This window comes from Rhinoderma darwinii, chromosome 1, assembly GCF_050947455.1.
Source record: "Rhinoderma darwinii isolate aRhiDar2 chromosome 1, aRhiDar2.hap1, whole genome shotgun sequence".
NCBI classification, from domain to species: domain Eukaryota; kingdom Metazoa; phylum Chordata; class Amphibia; order Anura; family Rhinodermatidae; genus Rhinoderma; species Rhinoderma darwinii.
This window is the reverse complement of record NC_134687.1, coordinates 516,524,592-516,540,940: the sequence shown is the minus strand read 5'-3', so window position 1 is coordinate 516,540,940 and position 16,349 is coordinate 516,524,592. Positions and strand designations below refer to the sequence as shown.

The 16,349-nt window shown below is 39.6% G+C and overlaps 1 protein-coding gene across 2 annotated transcripts in view; it reads left to right on the top strand.

Annotated features, from left to right (window-relative positions):
• The window catches only part of KCNN2 (potassium calcium-activated channel subfamily N member 2), a 192,446-nt gene that overhangs the window by 34,799 nt on the left and 141,298 nt on the right, over positions 1-16,349 (top strand). The window contains exon 3 of one of the 2 annotated variants that reach the window (XM_075836526.1): positions 962-1,380. In XM_075836526.1, coding sequence (XP_075692641.1) covers positions 962-1,380 — 419 coding nt within the window. Of the gene's footprint in view, positions 1-961; positions 1,381-1,502; positions 1,752-16,349 lie in introns of those variants that run through there. The other variant, XM_075836535.1, reaches the window with a different exon arrangement.

The window sequence follows — 16,349 nt, the reverse complement described above, 5'->3', positions numbered from 1 at the left end:
AACAACATGACTCCAACACTAGATATCAGCTCAGGAACAAACAGTTACGGGATGCAGGATACGGGAACACTGGGAGCAGGATACATCTGAGGGACCATTTGCTTAATTAACATGGGAAGACACAAAAAAAAACAAAAAACAATGCTCATGCAAGGAGAGGAAGGGCAGAGCCTTTTTTAAAGTCCAGGGTGTAAGTGGATTGGCTGGGGAACTTTGCACAAGTCTGCATGCTGGCTCTTTAAGGTTGGGAGTGAGCGCGCGCATCCTACAGGAGACAGAGGGGAGCTGAAGCCGCGTGTTCCGTCATCTCTGGGGTGGGAGACGCCGTCATGAAGAAAGTGTCCTGCGGTCGCGGCTGCCGGTAAGTTGGACGTGCTGGCGGTCAGCGACCACGGGCACAACATCCAATACTTATGAGAATACAGCTGTTTTTAATTGACATGTTTAGTACTGAATGTGGAGACATTTTTTTTCTCTAGACCATTTTATGTCTTTTAAAATACAATTCCATTGTATTTTAGCAGAATTATAGTTTTACTTCTTTTGTATTTGGCACATGTACACCCTAACATATACAGGTACATGTATATTAAAAAAAAAAAAATGTCAACTAGGTAACAGGAATATGAATATTCTAAATAAAATTATATATATTTATACTTATGTTTATTTTAAAAGTATTCCTCAATCTACACGAAAAATCAGCACACAAGGAAATTATGGATTAAATGCATTCAATTTATTAGATCCTATGCAGACCCCACTAGCAGTAGATTCCCCCACTGTTCATTACATGCAGCAGTGTAACCTTTTTATTTGCCCAGTTTATTAAGATAATTACATCTCTATTAAATGTTTATTTGTTTTATTCTATTATTATTATATTAGTCTTTGAATTGGTAACTTGTAGAACTAAATTTATTATTTAGTAACAAACTGCTACAATATTTTATGCTTACAGTTATTCATGGTGGATAATGGAGCCGATGACTGGAGAATAGCCATGACCTATGAGCGGATCTTCTTTCTCTGCCTGGAAATACTAGTGTGTGCAATTCATCCTATACCAGGAAATTACACATTCACATGGACAGCACGTCTTGCCTTCTCCTATACCCCCTCCACAGCAACTGCTGATGTGGATATTATTTTATCTATACCAATGTTCTTAAGACTGTATCTCATTGCCAGAGTTATGCTTTTGCATAGCAAACTTTTTACCGATGCCTCTTCTCGAAGCATTGGAGCACTAAACAAAATAAACTTTAACACACGTTTTGTAATGAAGACTTTAATGACAATATGTCCTGGAACAGTACTGTTGGTATTTAGCATCTCCTTATGGATAATTGCTGCATGGACTGTCCGAGCTTGTGAAAGGTAAGGCCCCTTCTTTCTGATTTCTGTCAATGGCTTCCATGCTCTAATGCATAATTTTAAGAATTTGGAAACCTTTTTCTACTTCAAAATTAATGGCTAAGTAACTGCATGTGTTTTCATGTAATATGTTTTTTAAAGACTCTACCGTTGGTTGAACACCGCTCCTATGCAGGCCTATGTGTCCATGATTACAGACTACAAGCAAACCATGGTTGTAATCTCCTCCTACAGTCATGTGTCCCCTTCTTCTTTTGTCTGTAGATTAGAAGAAAGAGAGATTAGAGAAAGTGAAGCAAGAGTCCAGGATCTGGGTTTTTGTTGTCTGTTGCCATGGACACATAGGTCTGCATAGGAGCTGTATGCACAAGGCGGTAGGATATTTTCAAGACTATTTGCAAAGTTGCTTCTTTTTTTATTTTTTTTTTTAGATATAATGGTAGCAATAAAATGGATTGCAAATATTGCACATAACTTTTAAGTCATATATTCTAGAAATGTAAATTACCATTTTTGTAGAACATTCCCTTTTGTTCCTATGTATTTTGCAGGTGATAGATCTAATGATTATTATAAAGATATGAGTTAATGTGGTGGTGGTGGTGGTAAATAAAGGGTTAAATAGGACATCCCATTAAACCCATGCCACTTGTTGGAATTTTTCTGGAAAATGAAAATATGATAAGAGAGAGTGAGGTGTATGGGGGAGAAGCTTTGTTCTCTACAACAACTTCCACCATAAACCCCCAATCTCATAGGGTATGTTCAAAGTGGGGGTGCATGGTGTTCTACACTTAAAACGTCTTTCACTGTGTACCATCAGTCTCTTAGGGCCTTCAGCATGCACCTCCCTCAGAACATACCCTAAGAGAGTGAGTGAGGTCCATGGTTGGGGTTGTTGTAATGTAAAACCACATTCAGATGGTTGAAATATGTTTTTGGATTGGAGCTGTATATTTTGTGCCAAGAGCAGAATTGATTCCGTCAGTACATAGCCAGGTAATTTTACCCACACATATTTTGCATATGGCCAGCATCACAGAGAAATTTCCTAAAAAGCTGTTTGCTTATTTAGACACACTCTGTCAAAAAAAGTTCCCCTCCCCTCTGCTAGAGTGTATGTACTTTTTTTTTTTTTAATCAAATATTTTTTATTGTGCATTTTCAACAAATACAGTAACATACACAAAAGTAGCACGTAGTGTCAGGACGGACCCCAATACGGTGCAACACCACAGGCGTCTTATAGACACGATGCAATATGTATAGCTGTGAGAGTCTACCACCCTCGCTCAGTGAGACATTTGGGACAGCCGCCATAATAGTCGACCACTGGTCATCGTCAATCCCAGGTATATCCCCTTCCCATTTATGCATAGCAACTAAAGGATATCTATCTAAGAATTTAGACAATAGTAGCTGAAACACCCATGATATAACTCCTTTTGTGTTACCAGAAGGACCAAGGGTTTGGATAATAGTGTCCTGTTGTATAGTCACTGGTGACTGGGAGAATTGTGTCCGAAACGCATGTCTTCGTTGTAGATACCTGTAAAACCTACTATGGGGGATATGCAATTCATCCTGAAACTGCTGAAAGGATTTAAAGTCAGACCAGCTAACCAATTGGGAACACCTCGTAAGCCCCACAGTTTTCCAGTACTCCAAACCATCTAGTGTGAGAAATTCTGGGAGTGACCCATAGGGGGGTATATTCTGTGTGACCCTGCACCCCTCTCAATTGCTTAACTTTCCCCCACGTTTTGTGGACAAGAGTGTATGTACTTTAAATGCTATGTACACATTTGAAAGTTGTTTTTTTTTTTTTGTATATTCCATCAGTGTGTTTGGTGCATTTTTTTATTAAAAATAATTTTTAGTTTTTGAGATACTGCTTCTTTGCATCATGTATACATCCTGACCTGACGGATACAGGTTTAAGTGCTAGACACAGCTGCTCTGTATACAGGATACAAAGCAGCTGTATCTCAAAAAGTAAATTTTTTTAAATAAAACAAACAAAAAAAAACAATTGATTTCAGAGGTGTACATCTAGCCTTTAACTTAGCATTGAACCAAGTTATGGTCTTTGTGGGATCCTGGTTCTGATATCTAATCTCTTTTTCAAACAAGTTATCTTTCTACTCATGAAAAATACAATAATGGTTTTATAGGAGACTAATGTTACCATAGTTACGAAGAGAAGTAGCAGTAGTCAAAAACATATCATTAGGGTTTATCTTTTTATGTAATAAAAAAACGATACAAAGTAAGTTTCATGACATAGGGAATATTCAACAGGTTGATATAAGGTACGTATGGCAAATTTACACGTTGTTCATGTTCTAAGGAAACAAGTATTTGACATTTCAGGTTTATGTACATATATACTAGATCAGGGCTTCTCAAACTTTTTTCTTTCGAGGCCTCACCAGCCAAACTATTATGATGACTGAACCACACCAGCAGTCGACATTTATGCAAATATTGGACATTAAGATGTGGTGTGTATAGTTTGTTGCATTCAATTTCTTAGGTGCCATGTTAGCACTGTTATGAGTATAACTGCCGTGCTAACCGTAATCCCCCAAGGGTAAGTCCTGATGAAACCATTAGGGTTCGAGCACCTCTGCCTGGACTGAAGCTTCGTGTCCTGGGACGGTAGGACTATCCTACTGAATCTGAAAGGCTCAAGAACTGTAGTATGCTTCGCCAGTGAGGCCCACCTCACAGTATGAGAAGCGCTGCCATAGATTGTATTCCTGTATTGTTTTTCATTATGTTGTATAGCAGTAGTTAAATTCTACGTATGTTAAACTGTTGCGGGATAAAGCTTGCAATTTTTTTTAGCCTAGATAACTACATAACAGGGAGAGTGCAGTCTTACAGAAAATCTATTGTCAGCAAAATGATCTATTCTATAAATCAATATATTTTGGTGGTGCTTTTTTTTTTTTTTCTTCTTTCATTTTCCATGCTGAGAGAAAAAATAAATAAATAAATAAATAAATGAAAAAAATAATATATATATATATATATATATATATATATATATATACACATACACCGTTCAATATTGCATTTTGCACACTGATCACCGGGCTCTCACATTGACTGCAAATTCCTGTTTTCAGCAGTTACTGTATCTCGGTATCATCACAGGCAGGTTTACAATGAACAATAGTTCTACTATAAAGCTAGAGGTAGATATCTCGGTATAACATCACAGACAAATGGTTATTAGGACAACTCTGCTTCTCCAACCTTCATTGCACAATGACCTGTGCACGTCACAGAGCATGCTCACAATACACAATCCTGTAGAAGTTAACTTCTAAATGACCAGTAATATGCCTTTTTACAGCGGTTATTAAGGGTATTTATGCCAGAACACCGGCATGTTACGACGCAGTGTCATAAACCTTGCACTGGTATCTAAAGATAACTGCCAGAATTGCTGTTTTCTGTTCATCCCGCCTTCCAAAAAAAAAAGCAATAAAAAGCTTTCAAAAAGTCATATGTACCCCAAAAGGGTACCATAATAAAAATTGTCCCGCAAAAAATAACTCCTCATACAGTTTTGTTGGTGGAAAAATAAAAAAGTCATGGATCTTAACCCCTTCCAGACATCCGCCGTATATATACGGCACATGTCGGGTGGAGTGGGGTCACAGGCTGAGCCTTCTCCATAGAACGAGCGTGTCGGCTGTGTGTTACAGCCGACCTTTCCGGTTAACGAGCGGGATCTGGCTCGAGCGCGATCCCCCTTATTTAACCCGTTAAATGCTGTGGTCAATAGCCCCCAACCAACCCTGAAAATGAATGGGCTGGAACGCTGATTTAGTGCTGTGTTCCATTCAACCTTTTGCCTGTACAGCAGCTCTTCTGGCTGCCCTGCTGTGCAGGGAACGGCAGCTGGCCTTATTCACTTGAAGTTTCTTATGTCTATGTGCCTGTTGTTATAAATCAAATCCATTTGCACAAAGCAGCCGCTCAAGAAAGATTGCTGTCCTCACAATCATGTAAAAAAAAAGTATAAAAAAAGATATTCTCAGAAAGTATCTCCCGCTTCACTACAGTATTGTCTTTATTTTAGCCCCAGAGCTTGTTATCTAGAACTGCTTCTAACCATCTCTCTACACAACCTGAATCACCTTGTGGTGCAGAGTGTGCAGTGTGAACTTCATTAACGGGAGGAATGGAGCTTCAGTCTCAAGGCAAATACTTTTCTCTAGAATTACCTTGATCTCTTATGACCGCAAAGTGAATTTATACTTGAGTAATTAAGGCCGCCTTGGAGGAAAACCATAACTATTTGGTTCTCTATGGGCCTCAATGTTCTAGCATTACAGATTGTTATTAAAACTCCTTTCCTGATTACCTCAGAGAGAATGTCAGCAAAGTTATATTTTTGATGATTCATCATATAAGTTACTTGCTGTCTCCAAGTTGTGTATATGAAGTTCATTGGTTATTAAACTTTAACTTTTTACTTGACAGAATTGAGCTTACTGGACAAAAATAAATAAATAAAAAAAATCTATTGTCAACCCAGAAACATATTTTTAAATAGTGGAAAGCTTTTTTTTTTTTTATTGCTCAAAATGACCTAAATACCTATAAACAAAAAGAGGAGTAGGAATATTAAGCCTATGTCTCCACAAGGATTTTTGGTCGTGCAACAGTCATGACAAAATTGACAGATACTGCAACTGTAGAAAGTGCTGCATGGTCCGAATTCTTGTGGTCGTGGTTTGTAACCCCCCCCCCCCCATATTGAAACACTGAAGCCACGCAACGGTCGTGTGACCAAAAGTCGATGTGGACCACTAGTTCAAAAATGAATTACCTCCTAGAACATACTAGAATCCTCTGTGTAAGTTATCTGTCTAGAGCAGAGTTCTCAAACTCGGCCGGGTAAGTGGGCCACATATAGAAAGAATGTGAAGTTGACGGGCCGCATTGCTTTCAAATTTGATACAATACAAAATTATTGTTAATCAATTAGTTATTTCAACTACTATAACAATACTATATTACTATAACCATACTACATTATTATAACAATACTACATTACTATAATGCTACATTACTATAACAATACTACGTTACTATAATGCTACATTACGATTACAATACTACATTACTATAATACTACATTACTATAATATTTCATTACTATAACAATACTACATTACTATAATACCATATTACTATAATAACACTACATTACTATTACAAAACTACATTACTATAATATTCCATTACTAGAACAATACTACATTACTATAATACCATATTACTATAATAACACTACATTACTATTACAAAACTACATTACTATAACAGTACTACATTACTATAATACTACATTACTATTATAATACCGCTAGTTTTAAACTTAACGGAAATTTGTTAGATTTTTCCACATGCTTATTTTAACAATACAGTTTTCCAGCTAAATGCAGTCCGGCGGCTCCGTTGGCAGTGTTTGGCAGACACACAAATGTCAAGATTGGGCAGTCCCTTTTTAGATCAGAGCAGAGCCGCTTCTAGCACTCTGCCTGGGATTCCAGCTGTGCTCCTGACATCACTGTCCATATATGGACAGTGATATCAGGGCAACCCCAGAGCCAGAGTCCCGGGCAGAGCGCTACTAGCGCTCTGCTCTGGGGCACCGGCTCTGGGGAAGCCCCTGACATCACTGTCCATGTATGGACAGTGATGGCAGAGGCTTCCCCAGAGTCCCAGAGCAGAGCCTATACTAGCGCGTTGCCCAGTACTCCAGCTCTGGGGAAGCCCTAGACATCACTATCCTTATATGGACAGCAATGTAGGGGGATTCCACAGAGGCCCGGAGCAGTGCCTATACTAGCGGCTCTATGTCCCATGGGCCGCAGTTGACCACCTCGGGCCGCTTGCTTGAGACCCCTGGTCTAGAGTATCTTTGGTACTGGCCTCCGGTCTGAATTTAGATAAAATTCTCACAAAATATAATCAAGGAAATTTATTATGCAAAATGCACCAGAATTTTGTCACACATTGCAGCAAAAAGTAGAGTACATGGCATGCGCCAAATTTATTATTTGTTTCAGACATCTTTATGCCTACTTTGACAGTTTGGAAAGTGTCTGGAATAAGGGTGTGCCTAAGAGGAAACGTGCATCATTTTGAGTGCAAAATATTGGTGTACATTGATGCCAGCCATGAGATGGTGTCACGGTCCTGGGGTAAGTGGACCGACTAGGCCGCTCCGCCATAGTGGAGAGGTAGCTGGCCAAACAGTCTATGCAAAAGTCTTATAGCAAGAGTATCTGTAAGAGTCCAGACAGACACTAGGTGTAGCAGATGCTTTGGCACAGGTGGTACGTGGCACAGATGAAGCTTGACATAGCAGATGGCACCAGACATGGCAGATGAGGCACACACGACTCCAACTATGGGCTTAGGTGCAGGAACAAACACAGCAACAGGATACGGGAAGCAGGATACGGAAACACTGGCAGCAGGATACAACTTTGGGACCATTTGTAATACTAACATGGATAGACCACAATAACGCTCAGACAAGGAGTAGAAGGGCAGAGCCCTTTTATATAGTCCAGGATGTAAGGGGATAGGTTACGAAACACTTTGTAGTTGCACGCGCTGGCCCTTTAAGGCCAGGGACGAACAAACGCGCGCACACTAGAGGCAGTAGAGTGCAGCCGAGTGTGTTGGCGTCTCCTGGGAGGGAGACGCCGAAAAGCCTTCAGTGTCCTGCAGCTGCCGGTAAGTATAGCATGCCGGCGGTCAGCGACCAAGGACGCAACAGATGGCAAATTGAGTAGGAAAGTGTCTAATATGTTTGGTGAGTTGCTCTAAATCGATCATGTCCTATGTCCCATTTTGAAAAATTTCGTGAAATTTGCATAATTTTCACCATTTCAAAAATAGTATCCTGTGAAACGTTTGATAAATATCCCTCAATCTGTTTTATAACTTGGATATAATGTTTACACAACCTAAAACATATAATAACACCAACAAATGATGTAGGGATTATATATCACTCCATGCAAAACAACATTGCACTGATCTGTGTAAAAACAGAATACAGACTACACCTATACAAAGATATACGGAAAATCAGCCTGTAAATGTATAACACATCTTTATTAGTTCTAAATGTTATTTTAAAAAGTACCACATCAAGATAAATCCTAACATACCTGCATTACCAACAATAAGCGGAGCCCCTCACTGTGCTGGTCCAGACCCTTCAGGATAACCCCAATAATATAACTAGAACATAGTGCTGTGTTGTACCGATTACTAGTGAAAAGTGGTTGAAAAAAAACATATAATAGTAAAAATAGCTAAACCAAAAATGAAAGTGAGAAGAGACATACAGACCAGATCAATGAGGCATTCCAACCCCTACATGTGTTTCGCACATCACTTTTTCCGGGGGCTATGAACCCAAAACATGCAAAAAAAATACTCAAATGAGCATATTGCTTTAAAGCAGAGCTTTAATAATGCATAAAGGAGAAGCATTGTCAATTGCTGTATAACTTGCTTGACTTCACTCTTCCGTTGTATCCTCACAATTACTTCAGCAGCGTTGACGGACAATGTAGCCTGACAGCCACTGGTACATCAAATACTAAATTAGAACCAGAAAATAATAGACAATAAAATGTATTTCTTCTGCTCAGATGATGAATGAGCGGTATGGACCACACCACTATGGCAGCACCCTCTGAGCAGACACAGCATAACTATAAAAAACCCTCTTTTTTTTTTTTTTCTTCCTTCATCTTACCTACTGTTATTTTAAGAGTCAAGGACCTTGGTAACTCATTAAAGTAAGACACCTGCCAGGAACATTACCCTCCACCAACTCTCCAAAATGACAGTTTCAGCTTGAATCTCAGCTGGAATCGTAGAAAGCTCCCTTATAAGACCTAGCATCAGGCAAAGGCAGATTGTTTCGCTCAACTGGAGGCCACAGAGCAAATTATTTAAGATAAGACCGATTTCTCAACCATCAGCAAAAGTTCAAGTATTACCAATTGCTTTGTGATATCCCATGTTGAATAAGGCACTCCAGGAAGGAAATTGTTCACACTTTAAGGGAGTCTGTCACCAGAAATGTGCCTATCAAACTAGCAACAGAGTAATATTGTGTAGGCTCACCTGAATCGAAAGTTTTTTTTCCCTTTTTCACATGGGTGCCTCCTTTGCAGAGAAAATCACTTTATTAAATATATGCGTATTAGCTTCTTGGAGCAACGAGGGCGTCACTGTTGCTATAAAATGCTCTGACTTATATCCCCAGTCCATCCCCTCTTTCATTGATTGACAGGGGCCAGACATTGTAAAAGCAGAGTTCACGCCTGACCTCGTATTCCCTTGAACGCGCACATGTCTCTGCTTCATAATCAGTGCATGCACAATACATCCTTGACGTTTCACCGGTCTAATCTTCCGTACTGCGCATGCGCCAATGACATCAGATTACACCCTCTTCTGCTCTGCTGAAGACCTTCTCTTCCGGGTGTAGTCTGTTGTAATCGGTGCATGCGCAGTACGGCCGATTAGACCGGTGAAATGTCAAGAATATACTGCGCATGTGCCGATTATGAAGCAGAGACGCGCGCGTTCAGGAGAATATGGGGTTAGGTGTGAACTCGGTTTTTACACTGCTTGGCCCCTGTCAATGAAAGAAAGAAGGGAGGGAGGGTCGGCCTTGGGAAAGAAACAAAGGCGTTTTGGAGCAACGGTGACTCCCTCATTGCTCCAAAAAACTAATTTGCATATATTGAATGCGGTGATTTTTGCTGCAAAGGAGGCACTGTAAGAAAATTGAAAAAAAATGTTTGATTCAGGTGAAGCTACACTATATTACTGGGCTGCTGGTTTGATAGGCAAATTTCTGGTGACAGACTCCCTTTAACACTGGGTGTGGAGTATAAGATATGTGCAGGGTTAAAGAGGCTCTGTCACCAGATTATAAGTGCCGCGAGCTCACGCTGTACTGTGAGTAAGTCCCACAGAAACCCTACCGAAGTGTCGGGAGTGTGAATAGACATCGCATCCTGGCTGGAGGCAATGCCTATTCACTCTCAAGACACTTCAGTAAAGTTAATGTACGAGTAAGTGACAGCACAGCGTGATCTCGTGAGATCACGCTGTGCTGTGAATACAGATGGACATGAATGGAGAGAAGTGTATGACGCCGATTGGTCAGCGTCATACACTTCTCTTTACGACGCCCAGTTGTTAGAAAGTAAAAGAAAAAACGCCCAGTTGTCTATCAATAAACTAATTAGCATAAATCTAAAATTGCTCATAACTTGCTCAAAATTTATCGTTTTTAAAAATAAAAACCACTGTTATCTACATTGCAGCGCCGATCAGATTATGTGGGAGATAGGGCACTTATAATCTGGTGACAGAGCCTCTTTAAATGGTAATAAAAGTGATGAAATTGCATCTTTATTAGTAATTAGGAGATGGACATGGTCGACTTCTTTACCAGCTTGAGGGTAATGATTGTATTGCCCCTAATTATTTCAGAAAACCACAAGACTTGATATAATAGATGTTTTAACATTGAAGAGGTTGTCTCCATATTGTTCTAGCTCTAAACATACAAGCATATTTAGAACTTTGGAATTGAAATACCGAAGTATTGTATCAGGGGAGTCCTGATTTTGTGTCTTTTGGGACGTTATGTCGTATTGTGGAACGTTATAAGGTTATTAGACCATTCATAGAAAGGATATCTAGATACGGATATAATTTATGAAGTTCTTTCCATACTCCATATTTCATACTCCATATTCATACTTCCATACTCCTAAAACCACATAGAACACATTATATTTTCTATTGTAAATAATATGTTTAACTAATATCCATGCCAAAAAAATACCCCTCCCTGATACTAAAAAAGTTTTCTCCAAGACTAGATAATACACTGAGGCCAAAATATACAGTGATATGGCACCCCTGTGTACAACCTAAGGCCTTATTCACACGGACATTTCCATTTTGCGCGCGCAAAAGGTTTGTGTTTACAAACAGAAAAGCACGTGGTGCTTTTCTGTTTTCATTCATAGTTTTTACTACTGTAGCGCGCATCACACGTGGCACCCGGAAGTGCTTCCGTGTGCCAAGCGCGATTTGCACGCACCCATTTACTTCAATGGGTGCGTGCAGCATGAAACACGGGCAAATATAGGACATGTCACGAGTTTCACGCAGCGCACATACGCTGCGTGAAATTCACTGACAGTCTGAACGGCCCCGTTCATTAACATAGGTCCGTGCGACGTGCGTGAAAATCACGCGCGTAGCACGGACGTATTATACGTTTGTGGGAATAAGGCTTTAGGCAGACGTATAGTCTGACCCCACACCACTCATCCTACACCAAAGCCGAGTAATCGTCCTGACAAGGGCATCCAAGTACAAATGCTGTGCCTAGAAGTCTATTATTGCTGCTTGCTCAGAGGTCCGAAATTGATATCATGCTGCAATGAACAGCTGTATGGGCAGTGTAATGATGTCTGTGGAAATCAGGCTGATCTCAGTAGTTATATAGTTAATATGGTCAAAAAAGGACATCAAGTTCCTGATCTAGACAACGTCAAGGTTAATGTCATGCTGAGCACATCCTTAACCTTTTTGGAACTTTTGGCTGTGAACGCACACACAATAAATGTTAGAGTATAGAGTCCTTCTACTGTCAGAAGTGAGATGGTTAAAATCAAATCCAAGGCTCCAGTAATGCCAGGCTGATTTGCGTCCTGTCACTGTGCCAAGCTGTATTTAACGGATGTGACAGATGGTTTTTGCAGTTGCCTTTCATATCTGTTAATGCACAACAGCATGTTAAAACTTTTAGTGGAGTTGGTATTGACTTAGAAATCATATAAAAAATAAAATATATGTTGTATAAAATATCTGGGTGTCAAATATGCCCGATGATGTATAAAAAACAGCTGAATATATCAATAGTTCTAATTCAGATCTCATTGTATGCTTTATCATACGGTTTCTGTACATGATTTGACGCTGTTAAGGTCAGAGCAAAGATTTTCATGTTGGGTGTATTGAATGTGCCGGTTAGCCTCAGCTACTGATCATGTTTCTACAATTACTGTAAAAGTACGTGTTAAATATTCATTAAGACAGGTTTCAAGCTGTTTTGCTGTCACCTTGATTTATGGCTAGGAAAGAATATGAAGGGTGATCTAGCGGTTTCAACCAAAGTTTCAAATGAGTAAAAGTTAATTGGAGTAAGTTGAAGCCTAAAATGTACTTCTAAATCATTCATAAATAATACACTTAAAAGCCTCTGTAGCGTAACACAAGTTGTCTTTGTTTGATATGTGTACCATGGTCAATGTCGTTGCAACTGTCTTTGATAATAACATACTGTACTGTACAATAGGATGACAAAGTTTCATAGTCCTATTCAAAGTAAAGAAAATTTATTGTGAACAGTCTCCTCAGGCTAAAAATTAGCACACGCTTAGAAATAAAAATAAACCTGATATGAGTAAAGATACAAACATGTATTGTTATATCATAGGAATCAAGGTTATGTTGTATCTACTGGTTTCCCTATGTGCTGTCTCTGTCACTGCTCTCTACGCTGCTTCTCTATATTCTGGATCTTCTCTAGCAGGAGATGTCACAAAGCAACTGTGCTGTGAATGGTGATTACAGTGATCGTCATCTTGGATTTACCGATCCAGGAGTTGAAGCAGATTATGCTATATACTATACTTTGTCTGTACCGTATTTATCTGTTCTAAAATATTAGTATGTGCTGGAGAACAAAGAGAATCTGGGAAACATATTTATCAACAGTGTTGCTGGGAATAGTTTTGGTAAAATACATAAAATCCATCATTGATTCTTTAAAATGTTTCAAAAATATGTATAATTCTTAAGTATCTCATTTGTTTGATAAATATGGTTCATGCACGTTTGACCGTTTCCAGGATTTTTAAGGTGTAACCTATGTGTCCCCTTGTACATGACAATAAAACAGATCATACGTTGCATAACAAATAAGGTGAAGCACGTAATCGTACATTGATCATAGACCATCTGTATTGAATAACTATTTGCAGCTGTCTCATTACAGTGACACTTTGAGTTCTCATCCGGATTAATAATAATGATACAATTCAGTAGCACACGCAGGGCCGGCCTTAGGTTGGATGGCGCCCTGTGCGGGACTCTCTACTGCCGCCCCCTACACAAACCAAAAATTAACCACATATATAGACACACACATACTGGAACATATATACTGTAGACACACAAAGACAGATATTTAGACATACAGGCAAATATACATACACACAGTCTGGAATATATACATATAGGTAAGCACGCACACACACGCACGTACGTATAAAAATACATAAAAGGCACATATATACAAGCACAAAGACACATTCACAAACAGACCCATATATACGCACACAGGCACATATGTGCACAGTACAGATAATGTAGTAGTGTTACCTGCAGTCCTATGTAACACCACTGATAACCGTAATGACTCAAGTACAGATATTGTCGTAGATGATAACTACACCCACAGACACATAAGCACACACACAGAGGCATATATATATATATATATATATATATATATATATATTATGTATGTATACCATGCAGTGCACTTCCAAACTGGAGATAGACTTTAACCAATTAATGCCAATGAATTAATGTAAATAATGTTTTTAAAGTTTTCTAGATTACTATATATGAAAATCTGTGTGCGTATGTGTGTGTATATACAGACACACGTAGAAACTTACCATCCCACCTTGCTGAACGTATCACCGATTTCTTGCAGGGCGTGCTGTGGGCGGAGCTGCCTCCTCTGCTCTTGCTCCTCGGCTCTTATTTACTCCGTGTGTGTAACTAATAGCAGAGGACAGAGTGGAGGCAGAGCCCAGTGGCGCCCCATACATGCTGGGGGGGGCACAGCGCCCTTTCCACTTGCACAAGTCGCACACCCCTAATACCATCCTTGAGCACACTCTGCGTATTTCAAATGCGGTCATATGAGACGAAACGTCATCACCAGTTGTTGGCAGTACAGAGACCAGCCGGGGAGCAGGGACACATTGTTGTGGGAGCACCAGGGGAGATGAGTATAGTCTTTTTTTTCATTTTAAATATTTACTTTTTTTACCTGCAGATTTTGTTCTGGATACACTGTTAATCTGCAGCAAAATCAACAATGGGAATTTGTTGTGGATTTTGACTTCCACTATAGGACTCTTCCGCACCGCAGGTCACTTTCTGCACATATGCTGTGCACGTTTTTTCCGCAGCTTGTGAAGATTTGTTCAAATTTCATGCACTTTGCTGTAACTGCACACAGAAAGTCCGCCACGTATATGCCTTATGTGAACATACTGTAATGTGGCACACACTAAGTAGGTAAGCATTTACAATAAATACAGGCAATTTGAGGGTTAGGCTTGATGGGGTAGTTTAACATCTATACCCATGCTAGACTATGTTAGGCAGATTTTTCGTGTGGATTTGTTCGAGAATCCAGGGCAAAGATCTGAGGTTGACCCTGAGACTTCTGCCGCAATTTTGCAGCTTAAACTGGTTCATATGTGCACGCAGATTAGACCCATTCAATGGGGCTAATCTGTGCGTGGCTGCCCAATGCTATTTTCGCATGGAATATGCACAGAAACCGCCTCAATAAGTGGCACGTCACTTCTTCTTTTTTTTTTTTAGCAATGTGGTTTTACATTCCACCTGCCTAAAATTCTGCCCCGTATGAAAAACAGAGCTGTTTCCCACTAAAATCAATGGGATGCTTTTTCTAGGGGCCTTTCACGCTTATTTCGGAGCAGAACATAGTATTAACAGAAAAATATTTAAACTGTACTTAACTTTTCAGTTAACTTTTCAGAATAAGCTGTCATATGTGTGTACATAAAGCAAGAAATAACATTTATGGCCATTATATCACCTGCATATGGCATTTTTTTTTTTTTTTAGCAATTTTCCCCTCTGCAGGCTCGCTCTCTATTTCTCAGTTGTCTCCTAGCTAGTGGGCGGAGCCTATCCTCTATCATGTCTCCTGCACACAAAGAAGAGGAGAATTCTGCTTTTATCGCCATCTAATTATATATATATATATATATATATATATATATATATACATATATACAGCAGAAATAGAATGGTGACCGCACACTGCAAACACCAATGCAACCTAAACCACTAGATATAAATAAATATGCATTACTGCTAAATCTACTTACAAATAGGGAGGTTCTTAGTGCACATTTTGATCAAAAAGTGTTTACCCACCTGCCACGACAAGGCGACCTCTGTAAGGTGGGGACCTACTCTGCACATACACCCAGAACTGGGACTAAGCCTACATATATATCTGGTGATGGTAGGAACCATCACTAAACTAATTAAAATCACCCAGGGCAGAATGGGAGGAGTGTGTGTGTGTATATATATGTATGTGTATATTTATATATGTGTGTGTGTGTGTGTGTGTGTGTGTGTATAAATAAATATATATATATATATATATATATATATAGAAGCTGCAGCAAAATGGAAAAGATTATACAGCAGTATTAAGCAGTCTATCTGAAAATCCAGCCCTGGGGGGTGAGATATAACATTACCAGGAAGCTGCAGCACGTCTGTGTGTGTGCCTTTCTCCCTTTCCTCCTGCTCCTCCTCACCTCTTCATAGACTTCTATGAGCAGCGTGTCTGGGTCTCTCTCTCACTCTGCTCTCTCCTCCTGCTCTCCCGCCCCTCTCTATAGACTTCTATGGGCAGCGTGTCTGTGTCTCTTTCTACTTACCTGCTCCCTCCTTCTGCTCCCCCATCTCACTCCATAGCCTTCTATTGGCAGCTTGTCTGTGTCTCCTCTCTCTCTCTCTCTCTCTCGGTTTC